The 27,558-nt window shown below is 27.9% G+C and overlaps 2 protein-coding genes across 5 annotated transcripts in view; one reads left to right on the top strand and one right to left on the bottom strand.

Annotated features, from left to right (window-relative positions):
- Zip71B (Zinc/iron regulated transporter-related protein 71B) overlaps positions 1 to 9,111 on the top strand; it is a 71,378-nt gene extending 62,267 nt beyond the window's left edge. For 3 of the 4 annotated variants that reach the window (XM_075358726.1, XM_075358725.1, XM_075358724.1), the window contains 2 exons: positions 1,859 to 2,046; positions 8,951 to 9,111. In XM_075358726.1, the coding sequence (XP_075214841.1) occupies positions 1,859 to 2,046; positions 8,951 to 9,085 (323 nt within the window). In that variant the 3' untranslated portion in view covers positions 9,086 to 9,111. The remainder of the gene's footprint in view (positions 1 to 1,858; positions 2,047 to 8,950) is intronic. The other variant, XM_075358727.1, reaches the window with a different exon arrangement.
- The window catches only part of LOC142320667 (uncharacterized), a 111,637-nt gene continuing 91,124 nt past the window's right edge, over positions 7,046 to 27,558 (bottom strand). The window contains exon 9 of the mRNA XM_075358723.1: positions 7,046 to 7,388. The gene's annotated coding sequence lies outside the window, so the exon portion shown is untranslated. The remainder of the gene's footprint in view (positions 7,389 to 27,558) is intronic.

The raw sequence follows: 27,558 nt of genomic DNA, 5'->3' as shown, positions 1-27,558 counted from the left end.
TATACAAGAATATGCCCTCATAAAATATATAAAAGCCTTAATAAGTATTTTATTAGAAAAAAAAAGTTGAAATAAAATAAAGGTAAGAACATGCAAGTTGTACTTATATTTCATCAATTAATTAATAGTTGTAGAAAATGCATGTATATGCTAAATAGAATTGGAAAGGGTTAAAGAACAACGATGAAGTTTTATCCACTAATTAAAAAATGTTATCAGCTATTTTGGCTGTAAAGTTGGTGATGGAAGATAGGAACTGGGCCCTCACATCTGCTGTTTGATCTATGTGAAATCTGTGACCGACTGACTAGGACTTAATCAGCAAATGAATTTTACCATATCGATGCTGTGGTGTCAGTATGTAAAACAAGACTATTGTCAGACTGATATTTCTGTATTACACAGATAAAAGGAATAAATAGTAAATCCACATACACAGTGCAGAATCCAAATTTACCATCTGGCCTCACGGTGAGAACTTCCATCTCCAACGCATCCAACTTTAGAAGATGAAATCAGAATATCAGGTAATCACTGCAGTTTGACATAGCTAGCAAGACAATGCTATTTTTGAAACAGATTCATCTTCCTTTGAACCTCATCTGATAGCTCAAAGTGAATTAAACTACCTTGTTTTGGGTATGAACTTATAAAACAAACAAGCTGAGCTTTTGTAATCTAGAGTTAAAGGCTGGAATCTACTCCTTACTGACATGAAATTGTATTTCTTTTGTAATCATCACAAAGAGTTTCAAGACTTATATTATATTTTGAAGAAAACAGTTTAGTGTACTGCAATAATATTTGTGGTGTTATGAATGTACTTCATCATGAACATAGTTCTACATAATTGTGATTGTTTATTGATTCTTTGAAAAGTAGTTTAAAGGCTGTTTTTTGCACACCAGCAACAAATTTCCTTCTGTCATTAGCTGATGCAACAAACATGAAAGAAACATGACAATATGAAGATCTTGTTAGAAAAAATGTAATACAAGTTTTGTTTTTCTATATGTTACATTTTAAAAGTTATTGTGGTTATTAATTGGTTTGCAGTTCAGTTACACTAAATTTTGAGGCTTTTATATCTGGACAGAAAAATGTTGTACTTTTCCAACTGGTTAAATCGGAAATGATTTTTCTACCTCCATTCATATAAAATTAGGGCTTTTCAAAAGCTTTGTTAAGGTGATGGATAAAGATTGTTCCATTCTTTGAAAAGAAAATTTCCTTAAGTTAGTGATTTTAAAATCAAGGAAGGAATTTTTGTGGGTTCCCAAATAAGAACTCTGATTTGCAGTTGATAATTTGAAGAACTGTTGAGCAAAGTTGAAAAGTAAGTAAGAAGATAATTTTAAAATGTTCCCAACTACTTGAATTGTGGGTGAATTATTACAACCGTACAAGTATATGGGGTGTAATGTGTTCCTAAAAGTTCATTTCTTTAATTCATACCTGTATTTCTTTCTGACAATCTTGGCGTTGTTAGTGAAGAACACTGGGAATGCTTCCACCAGCAAACCTCAGTTGTGAAAAACAGGTATCAGCAATATTGGAGTCCAAAAATACTCAGATTATTGTTGGACTCTAAAGATGATGTTCTATGCCAAACCCAAAAGGAAACAATAACTACAAAATTTTAAGTTAGTTTTGCGCACAGCAAGCATGAAAAGTTTTACATTTTTTTTTCTAATTTTATGTGCATATCACAGAAAAAACAACGGGTGATAGAGAAAATTTCTATTAGGATCACATATTTTGTTCTTTGTGCCAAAAAAAAGTTTAATTTTGTACCTCAGTGTTATTTAACTAGCCAAAAATATATATTGCTGTACATGTTTTGAATTTTTTTGTGCAGGTGACTTTGCTGTTTTGTTACAATCAGGAATGTCTGTTAATCAAGCTGTATTTTATAACATTGTATCATCCATACTTAGTATTATTGGTATGGCTGTTGGTCTTTTAGTTGGTAAATACTCTTCTGCTTCACAATGGGTTTATTCTGTAACTGCTGGTGTTTTCTTATATATAGCATTAGTTAATTTGGTGAGTAAATAAATTTCTAACTAGATAATATATTTTTCATACTATCTTTCGTCTTCCTCATGCTCCTCGGCTTATCATTTGGAATTATCAGTTTGGTTCCTCTTACTTATTACTCATCTCATTTTTAAGTAATTCATCAGTTTTGTCTTTTAGTATAATTTTTCATTACTTAATACAGTTCTTGCAGTAATTATTATATAAAAACAATATATATATATAGCTTTTATTATTATTATATGTATACATATATATGAGAGTTGTCTGAAAAGTTTTGAGCTTAACAAGAAAGACTTATTTTTTCTGTCAAATATAATTTTATTTTTCAACACAGAGTTTCCTTTCAAGTCAATACACTTTTTCCAGCGATGCTGGAAAAAGACTATAGTAGCTAAGTGTATAGTAGTATAAATAGTAGCAGGCTCTTTCTCTGCAAAATAGGCATTTACGTATGCAATAGCCTCCTCGTCTGATGAAAATTTCTTTCCTCCAAGCAAAACTTTAAGATTAGGAAACAAGAAAAATTCACTTGGGTCCAAATCTGGTGAATACAGTGAGTAATCAACCTATTCAAAGTGCAATTCATGAATTTTAGCCGTCGACTGTCAAATTGTGAACAGGTACATTATCTTGATGGTAAAGCACTTCCTTCTTCTTCAAATGTGATCGTTTTTTGCAATTTCTGCCTTCAGCTTATCAAGTAATGATGTGTAATACTGTCCCATTATTGTTTTACCTTTTTGAAGATAATCGATAAACAAAATTACATTATTATCCCAAAAAAATAAGTCGCCATCACCTTTTCGGCCGATGGAATCATCTTTACCTTTTTCAAAACAGGTTCACCCTTTGCAGTCCACTGTTTTGACTGTTGTTTCATCTCAGGAGTGTAGTGGTGGATCCACATTTCAACTGCAGTTATGAATCAACGCAAAAAATCTGATTCATTTTGCTTGAACTGCTCCAGCAGGGCCTTGGAAATATTCATTCAAATGCGTTTTTGGTCCAAAGTGAGCAAACACAGCACCCAATGCACAGATAGCTTACACAAATCCAATTCTTCACTTAATATATGACAAACACATTCTCATATATGACAAACATATCAAATATTGTTTATACGATAAAAATTGTTTTTCAATATGCCCATAGCCTCTGCTATCTCTCTAACCTTATATATATATATACTGGACGAAATGATTCCGGAACCGATTTAAACTTTCTCCATACTTAAAATCTCAATTAAAAAAAATCGGTTTGCGCCTCCACGTTGGTTCGTCTGGATAACCAGTTAGAAACGTGGAGATTTCTACTGGTGAACTAAATCGGAATCACCTCTCTGGATCACATCCAGAGTTGTAACTCGGGAATTTATTCCCACCCAAGGCTGACTTGCCTTTGAAAGTCAAATATGGAAGGTCTTTTAAGAAAAAATCCACCGTCTGGTAAATACCAGAGAAGGCTGCACTCGGATCCGGTGGGCAGCTGCTTAAAAGATAACAATGAATCGGAGCGTTTGGAAACACCCAAAAACAACACAACTTCAAAATTGAGGATAAGACACAAGCAAATAAACTACATTGCCACTCACAACATTAATTCTCTAACTCAACCCGGCAAACTAAAAACTCTAACAGACATAATGGACAAACAAAATATCCTAATCGCAGGACTTCAAGAAATGAGAAACACCGATCGAGAGCCATTTGAATCTCAGGGTTACAGAATTTACAAAGGAATCCCCGGGAAACGTGTGATGAAGAATTGCCCACAGTTCGGAACAGGATTTGCAATCAATCTTAAAATAATTGACTCAGTCGTAGAATTTAAGTCTTACTCCCCCAGGATTTCAACCTTAACCCTAAAATCAGCCAATAAATTCTACACCATAATAAATGTCCATGCTCCCACCAATGACAAAAACAATCTTAAAAAAGATAGAAGAGATGGACAAATTCTGGGAACTTCTTGACCAAACTGCAAACAACATAAATAAGACCCACACGAAGATTTTAATAGGGGACTTTAATGCCCAACTTGGTAAAGAACGAAGATATCGTGATATTATCGGAAAATGGCCTGCCCAAAAGAAAACTAACAAGAATGGCCAAAGACTTGTCGAATTTTGCAGAAACCATAATATGATCTCAAAATCCACTTATTTTATGAGAAAACCAAACAAATTGAAGACTTGGAAACACCCAGATTGGAAAAAAGGAGAATGGCAACTGGATCATGTTTGCATGGACCGGAATTATCACAAGGAGATTTATAATGTAAAAGTCTTGAGAGGAACAGATACTGGATCGGACCATTACTTAATTAAAGTTAAAATAAAATTCACCCCGCATAAAAAGAAAAAATCCCAACCTAAAAACAAAAGAGCTTATGATCCACATAAATTAATAAACAATGCCATCTTTGAAGAAACAACAAAAAAAATCAAATTAACTAATAATTTAAAAGAACTGACATCCCAACTGAAATAAATAGCTGAAGAACTAGCCTCTATAAACCCAAGAAAAAAACACCAATGGTGGAATGAAGAATGTGACAAAGCAGTCAAAGACCGACACCGGGCTTGGATCAACCACCAAACCCAGAAAACTGAAGAATCTAACCATGAATTCACCAAACAAAGGAAAATAACTCAGAAAATTATAAGAGGAACCAAACGACAAGCCCAAAAAAACTTGATTCAGCAAATAGAAGAAAGTTCCAAGAAAACTAATTTCCGAGACTATTATAAAATTTTTGGTCAGGCTCTTCAAAGATATGAACCACCCACCCTTATGCTGAGAGGAAAAAAAGGAAATATGGCCCACACCAATAAAGAAAATGCTGAAATTTTGGCAGAAACCTTCAATAGACTCCTCAACTGTGACGACCCCCCAGAGCTTTTTCAGATTGACACTGAAACTCCAGTTAAAACTTCACCAGTAAATATCAACCCGCCAACAATTCAAGAAGTTCTCGCAGCCTTAAATGAAATAAAAAACTACAAAGCAAGCGGAGAAGACCAGCTTTTCGCAGAACTCTGGAAACACTCATCAGTTTATTCAGTCAAAACTTCCCTACATCTATGCCTCGTGAAAATATGGAACGAAGAAAAACTTCCAGAACACTGGACCACAGCCCTCATCCATCCATTACATAAAAAAGGGGATAAAACTAATCCTGAAAACTACAGAGGCATATCTCTCCTGGATTGCACATACAAAATCCTGTCGAGAATCATATACAACCGATGCAAAGACCAACTTGAAATGGAACTTGGGGAATACCAAGGGGGATTTAGGCCATGGAGAGGTTGCCCGGAGCAAATAATATCCCTAAAACTTATGATGGACTTATATAAAAGACGGAAAAAACAACTAATAATCACCTTCGTCGACTTTAAAAGGGCCTATGATTGTATACACCGACCATCCATGCTGAATATTCTGAGAAACCTGGGCCTTCACCCTAAACTCGTAAACATGATAAAATTAACTTTAACCAATACCCAGTCCAGAGTGAAATTCAGAGGTGAACTCTCTCAACCCTTCTACATAAAAACTGGATTGAGGCAAGGAGACGGCCTCTCACCACTCCTTTTTAACTGCGCCCTTGAATTTGTCATGAGAAAATGGTATGAAATAAATCCCAAAAATATAAAAATGGGTACTAAGAAAAACTCCATCACACTAAATTGCCTAGGATTTGCAGATGACCTCGCTCTTTTAGCAAATAATATTCAAGAAGCCAAAACACAAATCATGACCCTTCAAAACCTAGCACAAAAGATAGGGCTTCATATCTCTTTCGAAAAAACTGAACTAATGGCCATAGATCCTCTGGTAATAGAGCACATTACGGTAAACAATCAGAAAATTAAAATAGTAAAACAATTTAAATATCTAGGGGAAATAATAACTTATAATTTAAATGAAAAAGTGACATGGCAAAACAGGACAAATAAAATGATTATATCCCAAAAATTAACTTGGTCAACATATAACAAAAAATGCCTTTCTGCTAAAACAAAACTTAAACATTATAAAACTGTAGTACAGCCAGAAGTCACCTACGGAAGCGAGACCCTTTTCAAAATCACTCAGAAAAACCGAATTGAAAAAATTCTGAAAATAGAGAGGAGAATTGTCAGAACGTGTATCAATAAAAAACACCAAAAAGAAGGCCAATGGTGGATTGTGCCAAATGAGGTGGTGTATCGAGAAATAGAGCCTGTTACTGATACTATGCGGAAAAAAAGAATCTCTTTCTTCGGTCATCTCATAAGGACACCGCAAACAAGACTGTCAAGAAATATCATTGAAAAGCTCTGGTTCCAAAAGCTAGAAGTAGGATGGATCAAAGAAATTAGAGAAGATATGAAAGAATTGGGAATTTCCCTGACTGACCTACAGAATAAAACTGGAAAAATTACAAAGCTAAAAGATAAAAGCATTAGATTTAAACAAAAGACAGACAAACGACAAAATACAACGAAGAGGGTGTTTACGGATGAAGAAAAGAAAGCAAGATCTGAACGGATGAAGAAATACTGGGCAGCTCGAAAGAGTAAAATAACACGCTTTTCTCAGAAAAGATCCAACTAAAATTGACTTAAGTGGTCCCATGTTGGCCGTAAAAGCATAATAATAATAATAATAATATATATATACTATATTTGCTCAAATATACTTCAACCCAAATATAGGTTGTTCACTCTCCAATTTTTTAGTTTAATTTTCAGAAAAAAAAGTTGGTAGAAATTTTTTCCATCAAATAAAATTTTATCACCAATGAGAAAAGAAATTAATTTCAAAATTTATTATGCATAATATTATACATATTTTTTATTAGTATTTTATAATATTATTTTACGTTTTATATATATATATATATATATATACTTACTTTTTTATATTTAAATAACAGCATAATAAAAAAAAATTAAAAATTTGTACAACTTTTTCAGTAAAAAATATTTTAAAAGAAAAATTATTGCAATTTTTAAATCTTTATTTAAATTGTTTTTATATATTTTCATAAGAAAAATTGCATTAAAAAATTCATTACTTCACTAAAATTCACTCGTAACACAAGACACTGCCATCTGAAAATAAATGTTTTCATTATTCCTACTCCCACAGAATTCACTTCACTTTCATCTAATGTATTACTAATGCAACATTTTTTAAATCCTTGTCTAATGCTATATGTGTTACCAAGTTCCATGATGTAATAATACATTCACAGAAGTTTTTTATCTATTCCTCCAGTAGAAGGTGCTAACTGCTGTTTGGCATCCAACAATTATAATTTTTTTTAAAAGGCTTGTTCACAACTGTATCCAAAACCTGTAACAGTAAAGTCATACCACTAGATAATATAACTAAATCCATGTTTAGTGTTTTTACTTCTGATTTTACATTTTCTGCCAAATGACCCTTGAATGCATTTAACCTGGATTGCTATTTTGTAAGACCTAAGTTTCTGGACTAGACTATTTTAACTCAATTTTTGGCCAAAAACTCATCCTTCCAACCATTTCATTAATTAGGTACTTTTATTAATTATAACTGAAGGTAGTGTTATTACTATAAATATAAACTGTAATATTCACTCATCACGAATATAGAAACAAAAATAAACTATGATACAATAGCCCAGTCAAATCCAAATGTAAGTCAGCCTCGCATATGGGTCAACCCCTCCATTTTTTGAGAAAAAGTAGGGAAAACCGTGGCCTATATTTGGGCAAATACAGTATATGATATACTTCGTTACTAGTTATTTTTATTTAATGTCATACGTATTAAAAGATATTTTAAAGAATTTCACTTCTGTTTTGTAGATTCTATTTTTTTAAACTATTTTCTAAAGTTTGTATGTGATATGGTACTATGATAATTGTGTGTGAATTTCTTTTCTCATTAAAATAGCTTGGAATTTTGTTGCAAGATGTTTGTTTTAATGTACAATTTTATGCTATGATAGATTAGCCACTAATAAATACAAACACCATGCAATGAAACTATAGCCATCACTGCATAGTATTGATTATTTGCTGCAGTGTAGTTTATTAATGAGACCTCATCAAATTATCCTTAATCATACCCATTAATTACTGCAGTGTTACTCTTTCCTGATTGATTACAGATATTGTGGACCCATTATGTTGTAAAGTTTACAGTTTACTTTTAAGGGATTAGGAAGCCTGGCTTTACTTAACGTAGATGTTTAAACTATCAGGTTTATTTTCAGCCAACTGACAGGCAAATGATCTGTTAATCAGTCCAAATGCAACCCACCATCAGGTAAACCAAGGATACCCCAGCTGTACTATGAAAATCCCAGAATGCTTAGCTAGGAGGATCTAGAGTTAAATTTATACCCAGATCCAATAATCGGGGAAGAAGGAATCACGGGTAAGTAGTGAGAAAGGATAATATACTCAATAGGATATTTTATCATCTTACCAACCCAATATTTTTTTTTCTAGTTTTATACCCAATTTTTCCTCTAAGAGTTTGGTAGAATTCTTATGGCTAGATACACCACTCTCGTCACCAACCTGCTAGAGAGAACATTTGGAAATATTTAGCATGACTGACCTTCAAACCTTATTGATGAAAAACAGACATTATCAGGCTGCCTTTGTTATTACAACAATCATGCAGGACCCCTATGTATTGGTAGGCTACTTAACATAATAAAATAATTTCTGTAACTGAATAATTCATAAGTTCCTATCATTCATGTTGTAAATTACTTTCATGATATTAATATATTTTAAGATTTTAAAACAATCTATATCTCATCTTACAAATAATAAAATCCAGCAGCAATAAATATTACTAGTAATTGTTATGAGTTATTCGGATTATTATACTTTATTATATATTTTTCTCTTTTTCAGGTTCCAGAAATGAAAAGACCCGATAATGGAGGAAAAGTAAACATCATAATTCAAGTTGCTGGAATTATGTGTGGTGGTACAATTATGTTTCTGATTGCTCTTTTTGAACATGATCTAGAAAATATGTTTTCATAATAAATATTACTTTATAAATTTGTAAATGGTTTGTTAATTTTATCCAGAGAAATTTTAATGTACATATACGAGGTCTGTAAATAAAGTAATGATACTGGTTCAGAAAAACTTTTTATTTACAATCCAGTTGTACATGGATTCTGTCACCTTCGAAATAGTTCCCTTGGGAAGCCACGCAATGCTTCAAATGGTTTTCCCACTCTTTATAAGTGTTGGAACTCAGAAACCGGAATATCCTTCAGATGGTTGGTTACATTTTTTTTTTCTACTGTTCCAAAATGGTGTCCTTTGAGGTGTTTTTTTAAAGTTGGAAACAGGAAGGAACTCAAGTCAGGTAAATAAAGTGGTTGAGAAATGACAGGAATGTTTTTCTTTGCCAAAAACTCATTTATTGAGAGTACAGTGTGACAAGGTGCATTGTCATAATGCAGCATCCAGTTGTCTTTGATGGCTAGTCTCATGCAGGCAACTCTTTTCGGAGTCTTTCAATAATTTCCCAGTAAACATATTGATTTACAGTTTTCTTGGGGACAAAAACTCCTTATGGACAATGCCATTACTGTCGAAGAAACAAATAAGCATGGTTTGAATTTTGATTTGCTTTTTTGGGACGTGGCGAGTTTGAAGTGTGTCACTCCTTGCTCTGGTGTTTTGTTTCTGGGTGGTACTCAAATATCCAAGATTCATTATCAATAATAATATTTTTTAGAAAATCAGGATCAGCTTCAATTCTCCCTAGAAGATCGTGGCATACTTTCACCTTGTTGTCTTTCTGTTCAACAGTGCTGGTTTTCTGGGCCAATTTTGCACAAACTTTTCATGTCCTATTCATTTGTCAAAATTTGATAGACTATGGTATGGTTAAAATTCAACTGTTCTGCACTCATTCTGATAGTTAATCACTGGTCGTACCATATCAATCAAGTCTGATTCACTCAACATTGTCATCACTTTTTACGGTCTTCCAGAGTGTAGATCATCTGCAACTGATTCCTGGCCATTTGAAAATGCCTTTTAAACCACCTAAAAACTTGGGCTTGTGACAGAGCGTAATCTCCATATGCCCTATTCAATTTTGAAAAAGTTTCAGTAGCATTCTCACAGAGTTTAACACAAAAGTCGATTGCACAACAATGCTTATCAATATCACCCATTTTTGTAGCGCACAATAAAATCTTGTTCACAAAAAGTTTGTTTATGTCTCACGTGGGAACAATAAACTAAAAATATTAATACCTAATATATATCAGCTGTTCGTATAATCATATGTTTACTAGTAACTATGCAGTGTTGCCAATTTGGCTGCCAAAAAAAATCTAAGTCTCATTACTTTATTTACAGACCTCTTATGTATGAATGATACCTCCTACATGCAGTGTAAGTAAGGCCTGTTTTCATATTACTACTAAACAATTAATTGTTTGTTAGTGGTATCTATACTTCTGCTCCAAGAATTAATAAATAAATGATGATGAAGTTGGTCGTGGGATCATAGCTGACCAGTTATTCAGACATTCTGATTCATTGATATACCATTTTGTTGCTCTTTGATTTTTGTTTACATATAATTGATTACCATAAAGTTAATCTTGTTGCCTCTGTGGTTTGTAACATGACCAGTTTTTGCTAGGAAAGCAAAAGTATTGCTGAAATTCATTGAGATATATATTCTTTATAATCATGACGATGAAAATTCACCGAAATGATTGTTTCTCTATTTTTTTTTTTTTTTTAGTAAGTTAATTTCCTGTGTAATTTGCTGTAAAATAAATTTATGCCAAAAGAGTGCCAGAGATACATGTAATTTCTGGAAAAATCAAGCTTTAGCTCAATTTTTTTCATAGTTCCATCAAGGTGAAAAAGATAAAACTATTCTCACATTTGCCTTATTGGTTAATGAAAATGAATGAGAATTTCCTGATCCATAAATGTAGAATAAAAATAAATCTTTGCAGTGCCAGTACATATCATCCATAACAACAACAAAGCAATTTAACCCATTGATATTTGAATTTTTCTTCTCCATATTTTCAGATCTCCCCAGGACTAAATAATGTTAGTTCATACTTGCAGCTAAAGATAGTGACAAAAATTATCACTAAGAAAACATTTAATATACCTAATGTGAAGAAGAATTTGTTGTCATAAAATGATATTTAAATATTATTTTGATGATTTGGGAATATAAACAGTACATAAGCACTCAATCACAAGAATATTAAAATATTGATGCATTACAAGAAAACCATTCACATAGAAATAGAAGTTAGAAAAAACATGTCCTTGCTTCTCAAGAATTAATAAACTCTACCTATAGAAGGGGTTGTAAAAAAAGTTAAAGCATTAGATCAGCACAGTCTGTTTTTCAGCTTACATTTAATTTGCAAAGACAGAGCATTTGTTTTTCTTTTGCAATACTTGTCTTATTTTTTTTCTAGTAATGATGATAACCTTTTTGGTTATCACTTATAAAAATTTAACCTCAAAAATTTGTCAAGAAAATCATCTTTACTGACTTGTGATACATGAAAGGATGTTCATTAATTCAGGTAGTTAATATCAGTGTATGAGAATATTCAGCAAAAATATAGTTTAGTTTAAGCCCCCAATTAATGCGACTTGGAAACTTGGTTTTTATATATTAAACTTATTAAAAAAGAAAAAAAATATATATATATGCATGTGTGTATGTAAATGTATTTATGCATTCACCTTGAAATAATGTAAACTTAAAAATTATGGACAAAACTGGTTCAAACAAAGATAATATCACACTGGTTGCTTGGCTATCAGCTGAACACCAATTAATTATATGTGCAGATGGTATTGCAACAATTCAACACACTGATATTTCTGAAAAATGTGTACACAATACAGATGTAGGAGATATCTGACATTCATACATTATGAAGATAATAAAAAAAATTTTTTTCAAATATAAAAAAAATGTAAATTAAATAAAAAGCTTATAAACTAAAAAAATAAAGCCCTTTAAAATTCTAAAACCATGCTAATTTGTCTAAAATTTCTCTTGAGAAGGTTAATGTACACACTGGTGAGTCTACTTATTTTCTTCATGTTCTTAACTTACATAAACTTCATTAAGTTATTAAGTATAAATGTAATAAGCCTTTTTTAACACACTTTTTTAACCCAAGTATATTATATAATGCTATGTAACAAAATATTCAACTTCTTCATAGGTCATGGCTCATTATTTGTCAAGCAATTTTTAACCAACTATCCCTTTAATTATTACATTATTAAGAACTTAAATTAACAAAACCTACAGTTCATTTCAAAATAATTAATATTGTTATATCTATTGATCACTTAATATTTTAATTCCAGACTGTTTCTTTGCACAGTGAAACCCTATAAGAATGATGATCCTAATATTTATTATTAATTTTAACTAATGTTTTAAAAAAGACAACAAATTCAGTGTTTTTAGGTTTTTATTTTAAGTATTTTCATTTTTATTTGTACACAAAGGTAAAATATTTTTTTCAGATTTTTAATCACACAATACAACTTAACAAATATAATCTTACATTAAATAATGACTCATTTATAATTTAATATAGCATTTTAATAATAATATGTTTTATTTATATATATATACAATTAAAGTATATATAACATTCATTTCATGTATAATAATAATAATAATAATAATAATAATAATTTATTATATATAGACCCAAGTTATTCTATATATATATATATATATATATACAACCATGAACACAGACAAAAGTCACTAATATATTATTATTATTATTATTATTCTGAACAGAAAACTATACATAATCTAGTAAAATATTAAAATAATGCACGAAACAAAAATGGTTTTTCATTAGAAAAAAAATATATATATAGTACTCGTAATTATGTCTATATCAATTTATTAATTTAGAATTTAAAATTATTTATTTAGTATTATACTTTTAAGGATATTAGTTCATTTGACAGTTAAAAGGAAATAAATTTCCTTTCGGGAAGGTATAGAAATAATAATTAAAAATAATTTATCATTTAAGTACCAATAACATGTATATATTAACTACGTATTATTACATTAAAAAGAAATTATATAAAATTGCTTATGATTAATATTCTTCCCATATTTTACATATTTATTTATGTTTTAAAAATGATTTATTTCTGTTTTATATAAAATTTGAATTAATCACATTTAATTTAAATCATAAATGAGGAGTTCAAATACACTGTTCAATATATTCATATTAATATTAAAAATTATAGTTATCCATTACATATTCAAAAAAGAGAAGTTAATAATAATTTTAATTTACATAATAAAGAAAATGTATATAAAAGAAATAAAACTTATGTAGAACTGACCAGGATCCAAAAAACGAGATCAAAAGGCCATTCACTAAATATATCTACCTTTTTCCATCTTATTACAATAATATTCTATTCTACACAAACAAAAAGGGAGGAAATTAGGCCTTACAAAAGTAATATAATCTTTTTTTAATAAATAAAATAAATACATAATATACAACACAAACTTAATGAAATGACAAAAAAAAATTAATAATTATTCTGCCACAAAAAATAAATAACATTACTAGCACTACAAACATTTTAAATGCACATTACCTTATTAAATAAAAATTATCATATGAGAACTGAAATCACTTCTAAAACTGCAATTCTCTTTTACAAACAGGACAGCCATAAAGTTAACATCTCATCATATAGAAAGAGTATAAATACTGTAAATTATCTGGAGAATATTTCTGTTTAATAATGTTTTTCCTGTGTATGAGTAAAAGAAGCTGAGTCATCAATTTAAAAAGATTTAAAGCTTTTAAGGATGTTAAAATCTTTTGCTAATAGCATTTTATATTAACTTATCAATGTAACAAAAATTCTTATAACAAATAGGATGTTTCTAAATAATAATATTAATGTGGCAAATTCATAAGAAAATAATCAATTCAAAAATGTTTTTTCCCAGAAGTTTACTTTCTTTTATTTACATTTTTTTATTTGAATTTTAATTGTTGAATGAAGGCCACAAATCCATTTAGATACGGTTCGTAATTGTGAAGGCCACAAATCCATTTAGATACGGTTCGTAATTGTTGACCTGAATGGGATAGGCTGACATAATGTTTTTAAATAAACATAATCAGTAGTAAAAGAAGTTCATCTCACATTGCTAATAAATAAGCGTGCACATGAGTAAAAATTTAAACTGTATTAATTTCCATGCACTGTACTGAATCGCAATTGTTTATACAATTAACAGGAGTAAGCCTGTTAGTGGTATATGTTAATTTTAATTTTTTATTGTTATTGGTTTAGATTAAATTTTAAGGTCAAAATTCTTATGTATTTATAGAAAACAGACAGCACAAACAATGTATATCATGTCTCGTTGTCTACAGTGAGATCTGAAACTAATCAACAATTGTTTTAACATGTGTAAAGGCAAGATAGATAATTTCATTTTTTATGGTATGGTTTTCAAAAGGTTCACTTGGGTACCGATATTAAAGCGTATTTAGTACATCTGGGTAACTGTACAAGGGATCAGAAGGTAAGCATTCTGATAAAGATTACACTATACTACAATTGGATTAAAATTAACATCGTAATTTGACAAATGAGAACCTCAATAATCTCAAACAACAATTAACAAAATTATAAAATTTACCAAAACTTGACAAAATAAAGTGGTAGATTACCAACCTATCACATTACTTCCTAATTTTATCTAGAGCATAAAGCTAAATCATATACTACTTTTGTTTACGCATGTGTGAAACTGTATAATTACAGTATATTCTAGCCATAGATTTATAATAAATTCAGCAAAAATACATCTTCGTCACAAAACAAACTAACAGCATTAAAAATATACTTTACCATTTAAAATTGATCAATATAAAATATTGCAAATATGTTACAAGCTCTGCTTGAATTTATACCAGATGAATGATATTGTGGTAAAATAAAATAAATTGATGAGAAAAACTCTCATATACTGATGCCATGATTGTGACTACAGTATAAGAATCAATAAATATTTCGCCAAAATGAACCTTATTAGCAGAATAAATTTGTAAATATTTTAAATAATATTCACTATCTTATTCTTAAAACATTGAAATTTTTACCGTCTGAATGAGTAAATAACTCTGCAATATGAAAAATCCAATTTTGCAATGATTTATTTATATTTATCAACTTTTAAAAATACTATATTGAAATTGTTGTTTGATGAATCAGTATTGCACAACATACAGCTTGTCACAAATAAAGAAAAAAGAGATGGTAAAAAGTGAGTGTTTTAAATAGTTTATTATTAGTAAAAAGTACATAGAGAGGAAATTGTGTCCTTTAAGGTCTTTCCATTTATCAGTACTTTTTTACATTAGGGTATTTACATTACCTAATACCTTATTTATATATTTATTGCTAATTATTTAAAGAATAAGAAATTTTAAAGAGCCACACTTGTGCAAAACTTATGTAGAATAGTATTGAAAGATAAACAGTTAACAAAAATTTATGTAATGATGGAAAAATTCTTATCAAATAAATTAAAAATATTCTAGTTAATATTAATTCTAAATATGGTTATTTTACAACTTAGCGACTTCAATTATGTAATTAATGACCCAAGTAGATAAATAAGAAGCTATCAGAAAACATTTTTAAGATATGAATTAATTCAAGGAAAAACCTTGCGCAAAAAAAAAAATTTTTCAAGATAATAATTTTTGAACAACCTCTGAAAAGAAATTTTTACCGTCTGAATGAGTAAATAACTCTGCAATATGAAAAATCCAATTTTGCAATGATTTATTTATATTTATCAACTTTTAAAAAAACTAATAATTAATTGAAAAATTAAGCATTATAAACCAGTCAGCAACTGTGAATAACAGATTACACATTATTTTTCACAAGTCATAATGTAATTATTAAAAAAAAAAAAAATTATAATTCTTGACATTAGATTTCATGGTAAAGAACAGACTTAAAATTTAATAGCTTATAAATTATACAACTCTTCTCTATATGAAGATATAACTTCTTGTCCACCCAAATATTACGAATTTTATTCACTGTACATTTTGTAGATCTATATACAGTTTATCCGATATGAAATGCAACAGATTAGTAGTAATAATAATAATAATAATAATACAATAATTTGTACAATTTGTAAAAATATATTATATTATTCTATATATTTTATAACTCAACGTTTATACTACATTTTTTTTTCATTATGTTAATGGACATTAAAATATTAAGTATACAAAATGAATACATTTTATTTTATTCACATTTGAAAATACAAACTGCACTTAACTTTTTTCAACATTTATATATTATATCATACATTTATAAAAAATGAAATAATATATATTTTTTTTTAAAACTGCTTGCAATTATATAACAAAAACGGTTATTATTTTTATGATGTACTAATACAATATAACTTTGAAAATAAATTAAAAAATATTATAATATGTAACGCAGATCAAATAAATTTCTAAGCAAGTATTTAAATACTTTTAATTACACTTTTTTTATATTTTCCTCATTTATAAAATACACTTTTATTCCTGCTGGATAAAAATTTTATTATAATACGAAAGAGTTTGTATAATGATCAACTTACTTTTGAAATGTTTACAGCTATATAAACTAACATGACGCATTTGTAATAAGAACCTGCTTCTCTGAGGTAAAGCAACAGTACAGCTAATCTGTACAATGTACACCATAAAAATAAATAAGTTTTAATTTATAAAAATTAGATGTACAAATAATAATATTATTTTACGTTTAGATTAATACAACCTGAAATGTAGAAATACATGTAAAATTCATTTGTCTTCAGTTCCTTTTAATTATTGCACAAGGTTTATTGCAAACATAAAAGACAGTTATTAATAAAAAGAACTACAAAATTTTATTTACAAACACAACCAAACACAGATTAAAAAAACATATATTACATAAATAACATTAAACAATTAATTTGTATAATTTGTTATTTTGATTGGTGTGTAATGATTGCTATTAGGAGATTTTTTTTCATAAAATAATACAATGACAAGGCAATAAAAATTATATAAACAAATTTTTTTTACATTTAAAAGGCATCCCTTCATTATAATCTAGTTTCAAAACTAATAAAAGCACGTCCAAGATTGTAATATTAAAAAAAAAAACTAGCAACATCTAAACTTTGTTTAAAAAATCCAACAGAAATTTGTAAGCATTGACTAAATATTCAATTAATTTTAGTGTGGGAAGAATTGAAATTAAAAAATATACAGTAAATTTTCAAATTTTCTATTAATCAGTTTTTAATGGAAAATTTATTAATTGTTATTAACAGCAGCGTATTACGACTAAAATTGAATGTAGCTGGTCTTACCATAAAAGACACGAGATTTACTATTAAAAAAGTAATGCAAAAGAAGATATTCAATATTTTTTTTTTAATTTTAATATGAATTTAAAAATATTTATAAAGTAGATTTAAGAAATTGCTGGAAATGTAATCTGTATTACTTAGCTTACTAACTTTTTTCATAGTTTTTTTTGTTGTTGTTCTTTTAACTATATATTTGGCAAATTTTTTTTAATATAAATTGTTTATCATAAATGCTTAAAATTCAACTTTACAATACTAGGTTTATAATGCGTTAACAATATTAGATTAAATTAGTCAGAGCAGAAATATTGTTGCACTTGGATATAATCCACACTGTAAAAATGAACAGTATGCAATACAAAATCTACAGAAGTAAGTAATTTTAAGAAGATTGAACTGTGGGAAACAGATTTAAAATACTCTACATGAATATCAGTTAATGACAACATATGAATTCATGTAAATTATCACATTTCAAGATCTCCAGAATCTTCATTTCATGTTACACATCATATTTTTTCTGTCTAGGGTGTATTATAATAAATAATTTTCAAATTTGTATTTTCTTCATAAAATTCAACATGAATAAATTAATTTTATTTTACTTAAAACATTTATTTCACTTTTTCTATTTGTCACAGTGATATAATTGCCCAATATTTATAATTTTATAATATATATATATATATATATATATATATATATATATGTGTATATATATGTTGTTGGACAATATATAAATTATATTGGACAACAAAATACAATTGGCACAACTCAATTAGTTTCTGATTTTGTTTCAAGTTAAAAAAGTATGGCAAGTAATTATGCTGTTATAATCTGCTGTTAACATTTACCATCTATGTTCAATAATTTATTATTGTGTTGTAACATAAATTTGCCTAATTAATTTGTTACAAAAAAAATTCAGATCCTTTAAACATATTAAGTTATTATAAAAATTACCTCTGCAAAATATTTTACTACTAATTCACATCCTACATGAGGTAGTGTATGTAAAAGTTGTTCAGGATTCAACTGTGCTACAATACAGCTGCATATAACAATATTATACATTTGACTATTAGATGATAGCTGTAATTAATTGTAGTGCAATGTAGAAATTATTTAGCAACTTAATTTCACCTGTATGAACGAACTTACCAGTTCTTTTTATGTTGAATCACCAAAGCCTCTCAATTTTACAAAATCAGACAACACTGTTATGAACATCATACATACAAAAGGAGGAGTATGCATAAAACAATTAGAATAAATCATCGTAATTGAGATTACAACATTTTATTACATTTCTATGAAATTTCATGAATTTAAGTATAATTTATTCTGGTGGAGGGAAAACATGACCAGTCACATTCAAAATCCACCCCTATCCAGCATTCACTGAAATTATAGACTACATATAAACCCCTGAAAAAAGACTGGTGTATCAGTTTTCTTTACATTCAAAAAATAAAAAAACAATCAATTTTTATGCAGAGTGTAAAAAAAAGAAATGGACAGTAACAGAATAATCATGCTTTTAGAACTCATGGTACATAGTTTTAAATGCAAATAAGCTGATCTGTTTAAAACATATTTTAATCAAAATAAAGTGTATATATATATATATATATATATATATATATATGGCTTACAATTAAGATGATAAGCCATTTTTACATATCCATTATGTCATAATCTTTGTCAAACAAATACTGCTAGAACACTTAAATGTAGAAGTTTCAGTGTATACGTATAAAAAATATCACATAACTGGTGTATATACTTTCAACAACTTCTACAGCTTAATTAATGTAAAAACCATATCTTTATATTTACAGAAAACAGAACAATCTTTATTATTACTCTAAGAATTTTATGAACAGTAAAACTAAACATAAGGAGATACTACAACTAGAAGCATTTAATTTTTTATGAAAATTGCATTTCAGTTTAATGTATGTATTTCATTGTACAATTATTTAAACTTATAATTAAAAGAAAATATATTGTTGCTTTCTAACACGCATAACAAATCTATTTTTAAATTGTTTAGTTTTTATATTTCTAACATAAACTAAAAAATTAATACACACTAAATTAAACTATAACATTAAATTTTCTGAACAATTGTTTATTCATTCTGAGTATGTAGTACAGGTAATTATTCATTTAATTATATTTAGCTAAACTATCATTAAAAATAGAATCTTATAGAAAGATGATGAATATTAAAAAAACCTTAAGAAATTAATTAAGATCACTGCAGTTTGATATTGTAAGATGAATAAGAATTTAAAAAAATAAATAACAGTATACCTTTTAAAATTAGCATTAAATAAACAAATGAAAAAAATGAGTAAAATTTAATTTAAAAAAAGATTAAACACATTATACTGAAATAGATTTTTTACATTAAGATTTCAATACACAGTATCTTCTGAACTATGCTGAAGGTAATCATCATAAGTTTATGATTAACTTAACAATTCTTTAAAAAATGTATCTTCAAAATACCCTAGAAAAAAAGATATTTACTTCCATTTCATAAACTTAAAGTACAAGGAAAATTACTCAACATTAACAAAGTATGTCACATTAGAATGCTAACAAATACTCATAGACATTATTTATTTTTCAATATATACAGTAAACTTCTATAACTTGGTTTTCAAACATAATTGAAAAAAAGATTATATTTAAGTATTAAAAACAATATTTGGGCTAGTCAGAGAAATTAAGAATGTAGAATAGATTCAACTTACGGAACTGGTAACTTAATGAACTCAATCCTCTGACAATTGCATAGTTGCTTTTCATTAAAATATATCCTAGTAGCAGAGTAAGTTAATACAACTTAATGTTCACTTTCACTTAATTCACTGTTGTTTTTTCAATCTTGAATGGTAGCAAAGTGTTTCAGCACATGTGATTATGCAAATTATTATTAATGTAAGTTTTTAAATACTGCAAAAGTAAATAATGTCTGTACTTTCAATTATATTAATGAAAAAGTTAATCGTTAAAGAGCGGAGATTTTTAAAGAATTCAATCTTAAGTTTTTGATGAAAATGAAAGATTTAAGAATAAACATTACCCAAGAACAAAAATGGAGGATAAGAAAAAAAAATGAATCTTTAAGTGCAGCTGAAAGCAAATCAGTATTAAAGGACATTACTTACATATGCTGTATGTTCAAAAGAATACTAAATCGACATAGTTATGTATATTCCAGATGAAATGTTAAAATATTAAAAAAAAAAAAAAAAAACAACTAACAACTAATTAACCTGTAGCTTATCTATCTACTTAAGAAAGCATTCAGTAGTTTATTCTTTTAACCAGGCCTTGGAAATTAAATACTATCAGCTGAACTTAAATTTCACTCCTAAAATGAAATCTACAGAAAACCCTCCTCACCAATTTCCTTTAAAAACAGGCAAATCTTCAAAGAAACGCCACAATCATTTTTCTAAATAAAGTACTGAAGATATACCAGTTTTTTTAAAAAATAAATCATTTTAATCAGTGTAGATGATATTTTTTTAAATTTGAAATAATTAGGTATGTTTTATTTTATCAACAAATCATTCTCCTACACAAACTATAAAAAACTAAATTACATAAAACCAAACATACATGTGGATATTACTGTGGTCATTTACTACAAGAATTTTTTTATTTTATAGAACAATTATAAAATTATATATTTGTTTTCTGTGCAAAGAAAAATCAAATAAATACAGTGACAAAAAGTGGCTAATTCAAGTCAAAACTGGAATTCTGTTCTCAATTACAACAATGAGTTAATAACTTGCATTGAATTGATACTAAACTGCGAAAATGTCGGCATTTATAGCTTTAATACTTTTTACTTTCAGCAAGATTCTGGATATGATATATATTACAAATAATATGGCTAGAAGTTGACTCTTAACAAAAAACATCATTGGAATCTGTGTTATAGAAGTTTGACTGAATAAATTAACAAATTATTTTTTAAATGATTCACTGAAAATATAAACTATAGAATCACTAAGGTATTTTTTTTTCCAAATGGGTCAGTAAATAATTTTGTAATGACTACAAGGTATTTAAGTAAAAATAATAATGAAATATTTACACTTTTTACTGTTTTTATCAACTTTTTTATTTTACTTTATAAAATATTTTATTAACAAATCTTTCGCTTAAATAAATTATGTTAAAATAAATAATGCAAAACCAAACACACATGTGAATATTATTGGTGGTATCACAAGCAAATTTATTAATGAAAAATTATAATTAAAAACTTAAAATTATGAAAGACAAAGAAAAGAATTACATTAATAGAGTATAATTTGTTTCAATTTATTATAAATCATAATACTGAAGACTGAAATACAAACACAATGAGTTTTAAGACTGCTAAAACTATGCAACATATAAAATTACAGTTCACTTCAATTAGTTATAAATTGATATTTAATTATCTTAAATATTTTAAATAATATATTACATAACAGTATGAAAAATAATTTAACAAAGGAGTGTAACTGATAGATAATATGTACAATTCAGTTCTACAATATATAAATAAAAGTAAATATTTTTGTTAGTAGCTGCAAGAAAAACACACATTTATAACGGAAAAGAATGTACCAAAAATTTTTTTATTATCAATATTTAAGAAAATCGGGTATAAACATAAATAATTTGTGTAAATAATAAGACAGCCTGTAGCTTAATAACAAATCGGATTTCTTCACATAAATTTTATAATTCACCCTGGATAGCAGACTGAAAAATACCCTCAAAAGTTTATTTACAAAATAATAATATTTGCCTAAGTAGATAATACACTTCTTGGAGTTGGCTACACATTTTTTTTACAATGGAATGTCCATATTACGCACATTATTGTAACTGAAAAATCAATCCTGTTTCAATAACAAATTTTGGAAGTTTTACTAATAGGTTTGTTATTTTGTTTATGAATTAATGTTAAGTAATCTACATGAATAACTTTCATGCCTACATATCCTTTCCACCTACTAAAGAATGAAATCAATATCTACGATCAACCAATTTGATCATTATACCTACTTGATCATAAAATGTTTATTAAATAATTTGTGATTGAAATATCTTCAGAACTAAATAATAAAGAATATGAAACTGAAAAATCACTTCAAAAAGAAATAAGATACTTTAAAAATACTTACTCATTGGATTTTGTTAGCATTAAATATCAATAAGAGCACAATAACATTTAAGCAGGTCATTAGTTTTCTTTATATGCCCATGAGCAAATTCTTTATCTGCAATTAATGTACGGAATTTTATTTGTTTAAATTAAATCCAAATTAAAATTTATAAATTCAGTTCACCTTGGCAGTTGGATTCAATTAACAACCTTGTCTCAATTGGTTGTCCTGAAGTTGAACACAACCATCAGTGTTAGTGTAATCAGGCCTGGATTCAGTAATTATTGACAAAATATAAGAGAAGATACACTGTAAATGTATGAACTACTACATATCAAATATTATTTTTAGGTAAAAGTATAAAAATCTAATATAAATGTTTTTATAACAAGCCATATTTATTTATGATGCAAAATGTTTTATTCATAATTCAAATTATTAGAATCAATTTGTACAGTCCCGGTTTATAAAATTTATGTTCGTGTTAAAAATCAGGAAGAACTGATATTACCTTACTCTCTCATTAATTCAAAGGGATTTCTCAAAAGCATTAAAAAACTACCTGGAACATACTATACTCTTTACTCTTCTTCATATAGCATTTCTTACACGATCACATATTAACTTGATCATCATCAGCATCAGCATCATCATCAGCATACTGCTCAAAATTCAATATTGGCAATTGAATTCCAAACAAGTTATGAAAAAATATTGCTTTATAGAACAATAACTTAATAAGCATTTATTTAACATAGTACAATTATTTAACCCAATTAATGTGCTTATTGTTTACATTATTCATCTATAAAAGAGTAACTACCAATAACTCAACAAATAGAAACTCAGTGCGGTGGAAGTACATAACACAATATACTAAGTAACAATTCTGGACATCCCAGATTATGAGGTCTCATAAAGAAAAATTCTATGCGAGTGTAAAATAGCTCAGATAGGTTATTACATAAGAAAAAGATATACTTCCAATAGATTGTGCTTACATCACTCTCTGATAGTTTTTTTTTACAACTTGTTTACTTTTACTAATGAAGATTAACTATGCAGTCTTATTTATCCTAGTACTGCAATATTCATTTGAAACTAAAAAGTAGTGTTGACTGAATGCTTTTCAACTATATTGTGTTGTGCTATGTCATCTGTATAATTCAGTTAATCTTCCACCATTAATAAAAGATAAACAAGACATGATAGAACAATCTATATATGTAGAATATTAAATATTTGTAAATTAGCGATTAAAACATTTATTAAATAACTATGACCATCAAACCACTGTCTATGAAAATCAAAACCTTCAAAGAAAAGTAGCTCATGTAATTACTAACGTGAAATTATTCCACATTATATGAATTAATGTAAGAATTATATGAATTACCATGAAGCTCTCTAAATATCTGTTTTCTTTTGTATAGATATGTTATCAACATTTTGCAGGGTAAAATATCTTTTTAAACTCTAACGTGATCTTTCTCACTAAGATCAAATCAATAACTTGACACTAACATGACAAAAGTTTGCTAAATAATCAGCTACTATATAAAGCAGTGAATAAGATTTAAAATATTCTAATCAATCATGATTACTCACAAGATGTCTTCTCCTCTACCTCAACAGAAAAGATAAGAAATCTATAACTAAGTCTTACTGTACATTATACTAGTACTGTACATTATACGTTTTACTAGTATATTAAAAAGACAGCAAATTAATAAATGGCAAATATTGTATTTAATATTGTAACAAGCTGATCACAACTATTTCATACGTGTTACACATAAAATTGTTTCATACATTTTTTTTCATATAAAATTGTCAAAACAAAAACAAAAGTCAGAATCTGGATAAAGTTTACTGAAATAATTTCAAAGCAACAAATTAATCTAAAAAAATATTTACAAAACAAAAACTAGGAACAGCTTGGATATAAAATGCCAATCTCCTTGACAGAGTGGAAGCATCTCTGACTTTCACCTGGAGGTACCAGCTTCAAATTCTTGTCAGGTATGGCATTTTTCATACGCTACAAAATTTACATTTCATATTCCCAAGTACAAGCTTTGAATATGGTGAATTAATCATCAAAAAAAGAAAAGAAATAAAATATATATATATACACTAAGTTTTATAAACTAAGAAAAACTCTTCAGTCAACTACTTGTAACTTTTAACAATTCTTTTATTAAACATAGAAATAACTTAATTAGATATGAGTGTCTTGAACAGTTATTAACAATTAATAAATGAAAGAATGTGCTGTGAAACTGTGTGTGTATACTTAACATTGTATTTATTTTTATTATTGTGTAATGTTGTTCTGTGATCTATGAAAACTAGTTAATAAATATCCCTTCAGGTGTTGGTATTTATTCTAAACTTCACACCTATCAATTCCGGGTGTTATTCCACTGAAACGTTTCAGGTATTGCAGAACCATCAGTTTTAAGAGATACAATTCACATATTAGTAGAATAATATTATTATTCTGTTATTACATAAGTTATTGAGCATCTAATAAAGCTCATTCAGAGAAATATATTTACAACAAATTACTACATTCTGTAATGAATTTATATAAAATATTACTAACACAATATATTACAAATATGAAAAATCTTTATGTTATATTTTATACATTTTCAATAAAAAAGTGTTGCATATTTATCAATAACCTAAAAATAGTTAGATGAATGGAAGGAGGAACTATATTACATTGTAGTGAAAGAGAAATTGAATTATAGTGAAAGTTGAATGTAAAAGAAAAACAGAGGAAATAAAAGTAAAACTTTTTTAGACGCACCTAATGTGTATACAGTAACATAAAGTTAACAAGGATCAGTTGATGAGTTTAATAACTGGCTGGAGTCCGGATTTCTTCACTTCTGATATAATCTTGCTCACTAAGTACACATGCATCATTCCCTGAAGTTAATGTTAAATTACAGTAAAAATTAATGAATTTTATAGACAGATAATTAGACAGTAATATATATCATACTGATATCTAATTTTATTATAGTAAACTATGTTAAACTGATAATTACAGTGGGATTAAGATAAGATATACCAACTTCGATTATAATACTAGTCATCAGCTGCTATATACTTGTTTGAGAATGAAATCAAATATAAGAAGATAGCTGTCCTTTATTGGAAATAAAAACATACCTTTATTATATACCAATAACTGTACATATTCATACAAACTTCTTTATTTCTTTTTCTGTTTAGCCTCTGGAACTACAGTAATGTATTACTTCAGAGGATGAAAAAGAATGATATGTATGAATGGAAATGAAATATAGTCTCAGGTCGACCATTCCTGAGATGTGTGGTTAATTGAAACTCAACCATTAAAGAACACAGTATCCACGATCTAGTATTCAAATCTGTATAAAAGTAACTGCCTGTCATACAAACATCTGAAATACACTGAATCATTTATCAATACATTAAAGTAAATATAAATGTATTATAATAATATTAATGTATGTATTGTAATACATTAGTAAATAAAATCTATAATGTACTGTTCATATAATCAGCAAACAAGCTAACATTAAATTTGTGACTGGAATTTTCTATTCAGATTTCAATATTATTAATTACAAACTGTCAAGGGTAAATACTGTATAAGAGACTAAATTTTTCTCTTTGTCCAGAAGATTTTTCTCTTTGATAGTTTAAGGTAAAGCTGAAATAGCTAATAACACTAACAACTGATTGATGCTATCCTCAACCACTATAGGTTCTAATTTAACCCAAACTCATGATTAATAATGTAATACGCTATATACATTCACTATCATTAGAAAAGAAACCAAACATTGATACTATGCTGGGATTACTGATCATTTGTGTGAAAATTGTAAATAAAATACAGCACAGTTCAAGCACTATATAAAACATAACTGTAAAAATAAATAATAGTGTCCTGCAGACTGACAATATGAAACAAACAACTTTGTATACAGAAGGGTTATATTTAAAGTAATACCCATTTGCACATCCTTACCTGACAGTAATAACTTATTAATCAATACACAAAGAATGGAGATGAATCCTTAATATATATTGCAACAAGTGACAAAAGTTGGGTTTTGTATACTGCATTAGAGAGTAAACATCAATCTACAGAATAGCATCATCCTCATTCACCAACCAAACCAACAAAATTTAAGCAGTCTCAGTCTATGAATGGAGCAAAAGACCATTTCTTGTTGACTCTATGATCCGTGGACCTATAGAAATGCTGGTTCATACTGCAAATTAAAAGAATTGTGACACGCCATTCAAAATCACAGAAGGGGATTATTAATTAACGGCATTTTGCTCCTTCATATCAATGTAACAATGCACAGCTTCATGCTGTTGAGGAAACAGAACAGTTACTTTAAAATTAAAGAGGGTAATTTTTCATCATTCAACCTCAGCTCTGATCTGGCTCCTAGTAACTATCATCTGTTTACCAAACTGAATGACTTCTTTGGAGAAAAACATTTAAAAAGAAAGATTGAAGAAACAGTAACTAATCAATAAACTATTCCTGTAGCTCATGAATACAAAAAATGAATGCACAGTACAATAAATGTTTAATGGTGATTATGTAGAAAATTAGCTAAGATTAAAATTTCTGTTCAAAAATCTTATCATTAAATGGGTACTACTTTCCAGACAATCATCATACAAACAGGGTCATTGTAAAATAATGGTAGAATTTTTGTAGTCTCCAATCAAGGGATTAGGGACAATTTGGGTAATTATGTAGGTAAGACTGAAACCCAACACCCACAAAATTTGTGTAAGAGCCATTTTAACCACTCCAT

Source organism: Lycorma delicatula, chromosome 2, assembly GCF_047948215.1.
Source record: "Lycorma delicatula isolate Av1 chromosome 2, ASM4794821v1, whole genome shotgun sequence".
In the NCBI taxonomy this organism is placed as follows: domain Eukaryota; kingdom Metazoa; phylum Arthropoda; class Insecta; order Hemiptera; family Fulgoridae; genus Lycorma; species Lycorma delicatula.
Note: the sequence above shows the minus strand (reverse complement) of the source record. Positions and strands in the feature narration are given on the sequence as shown.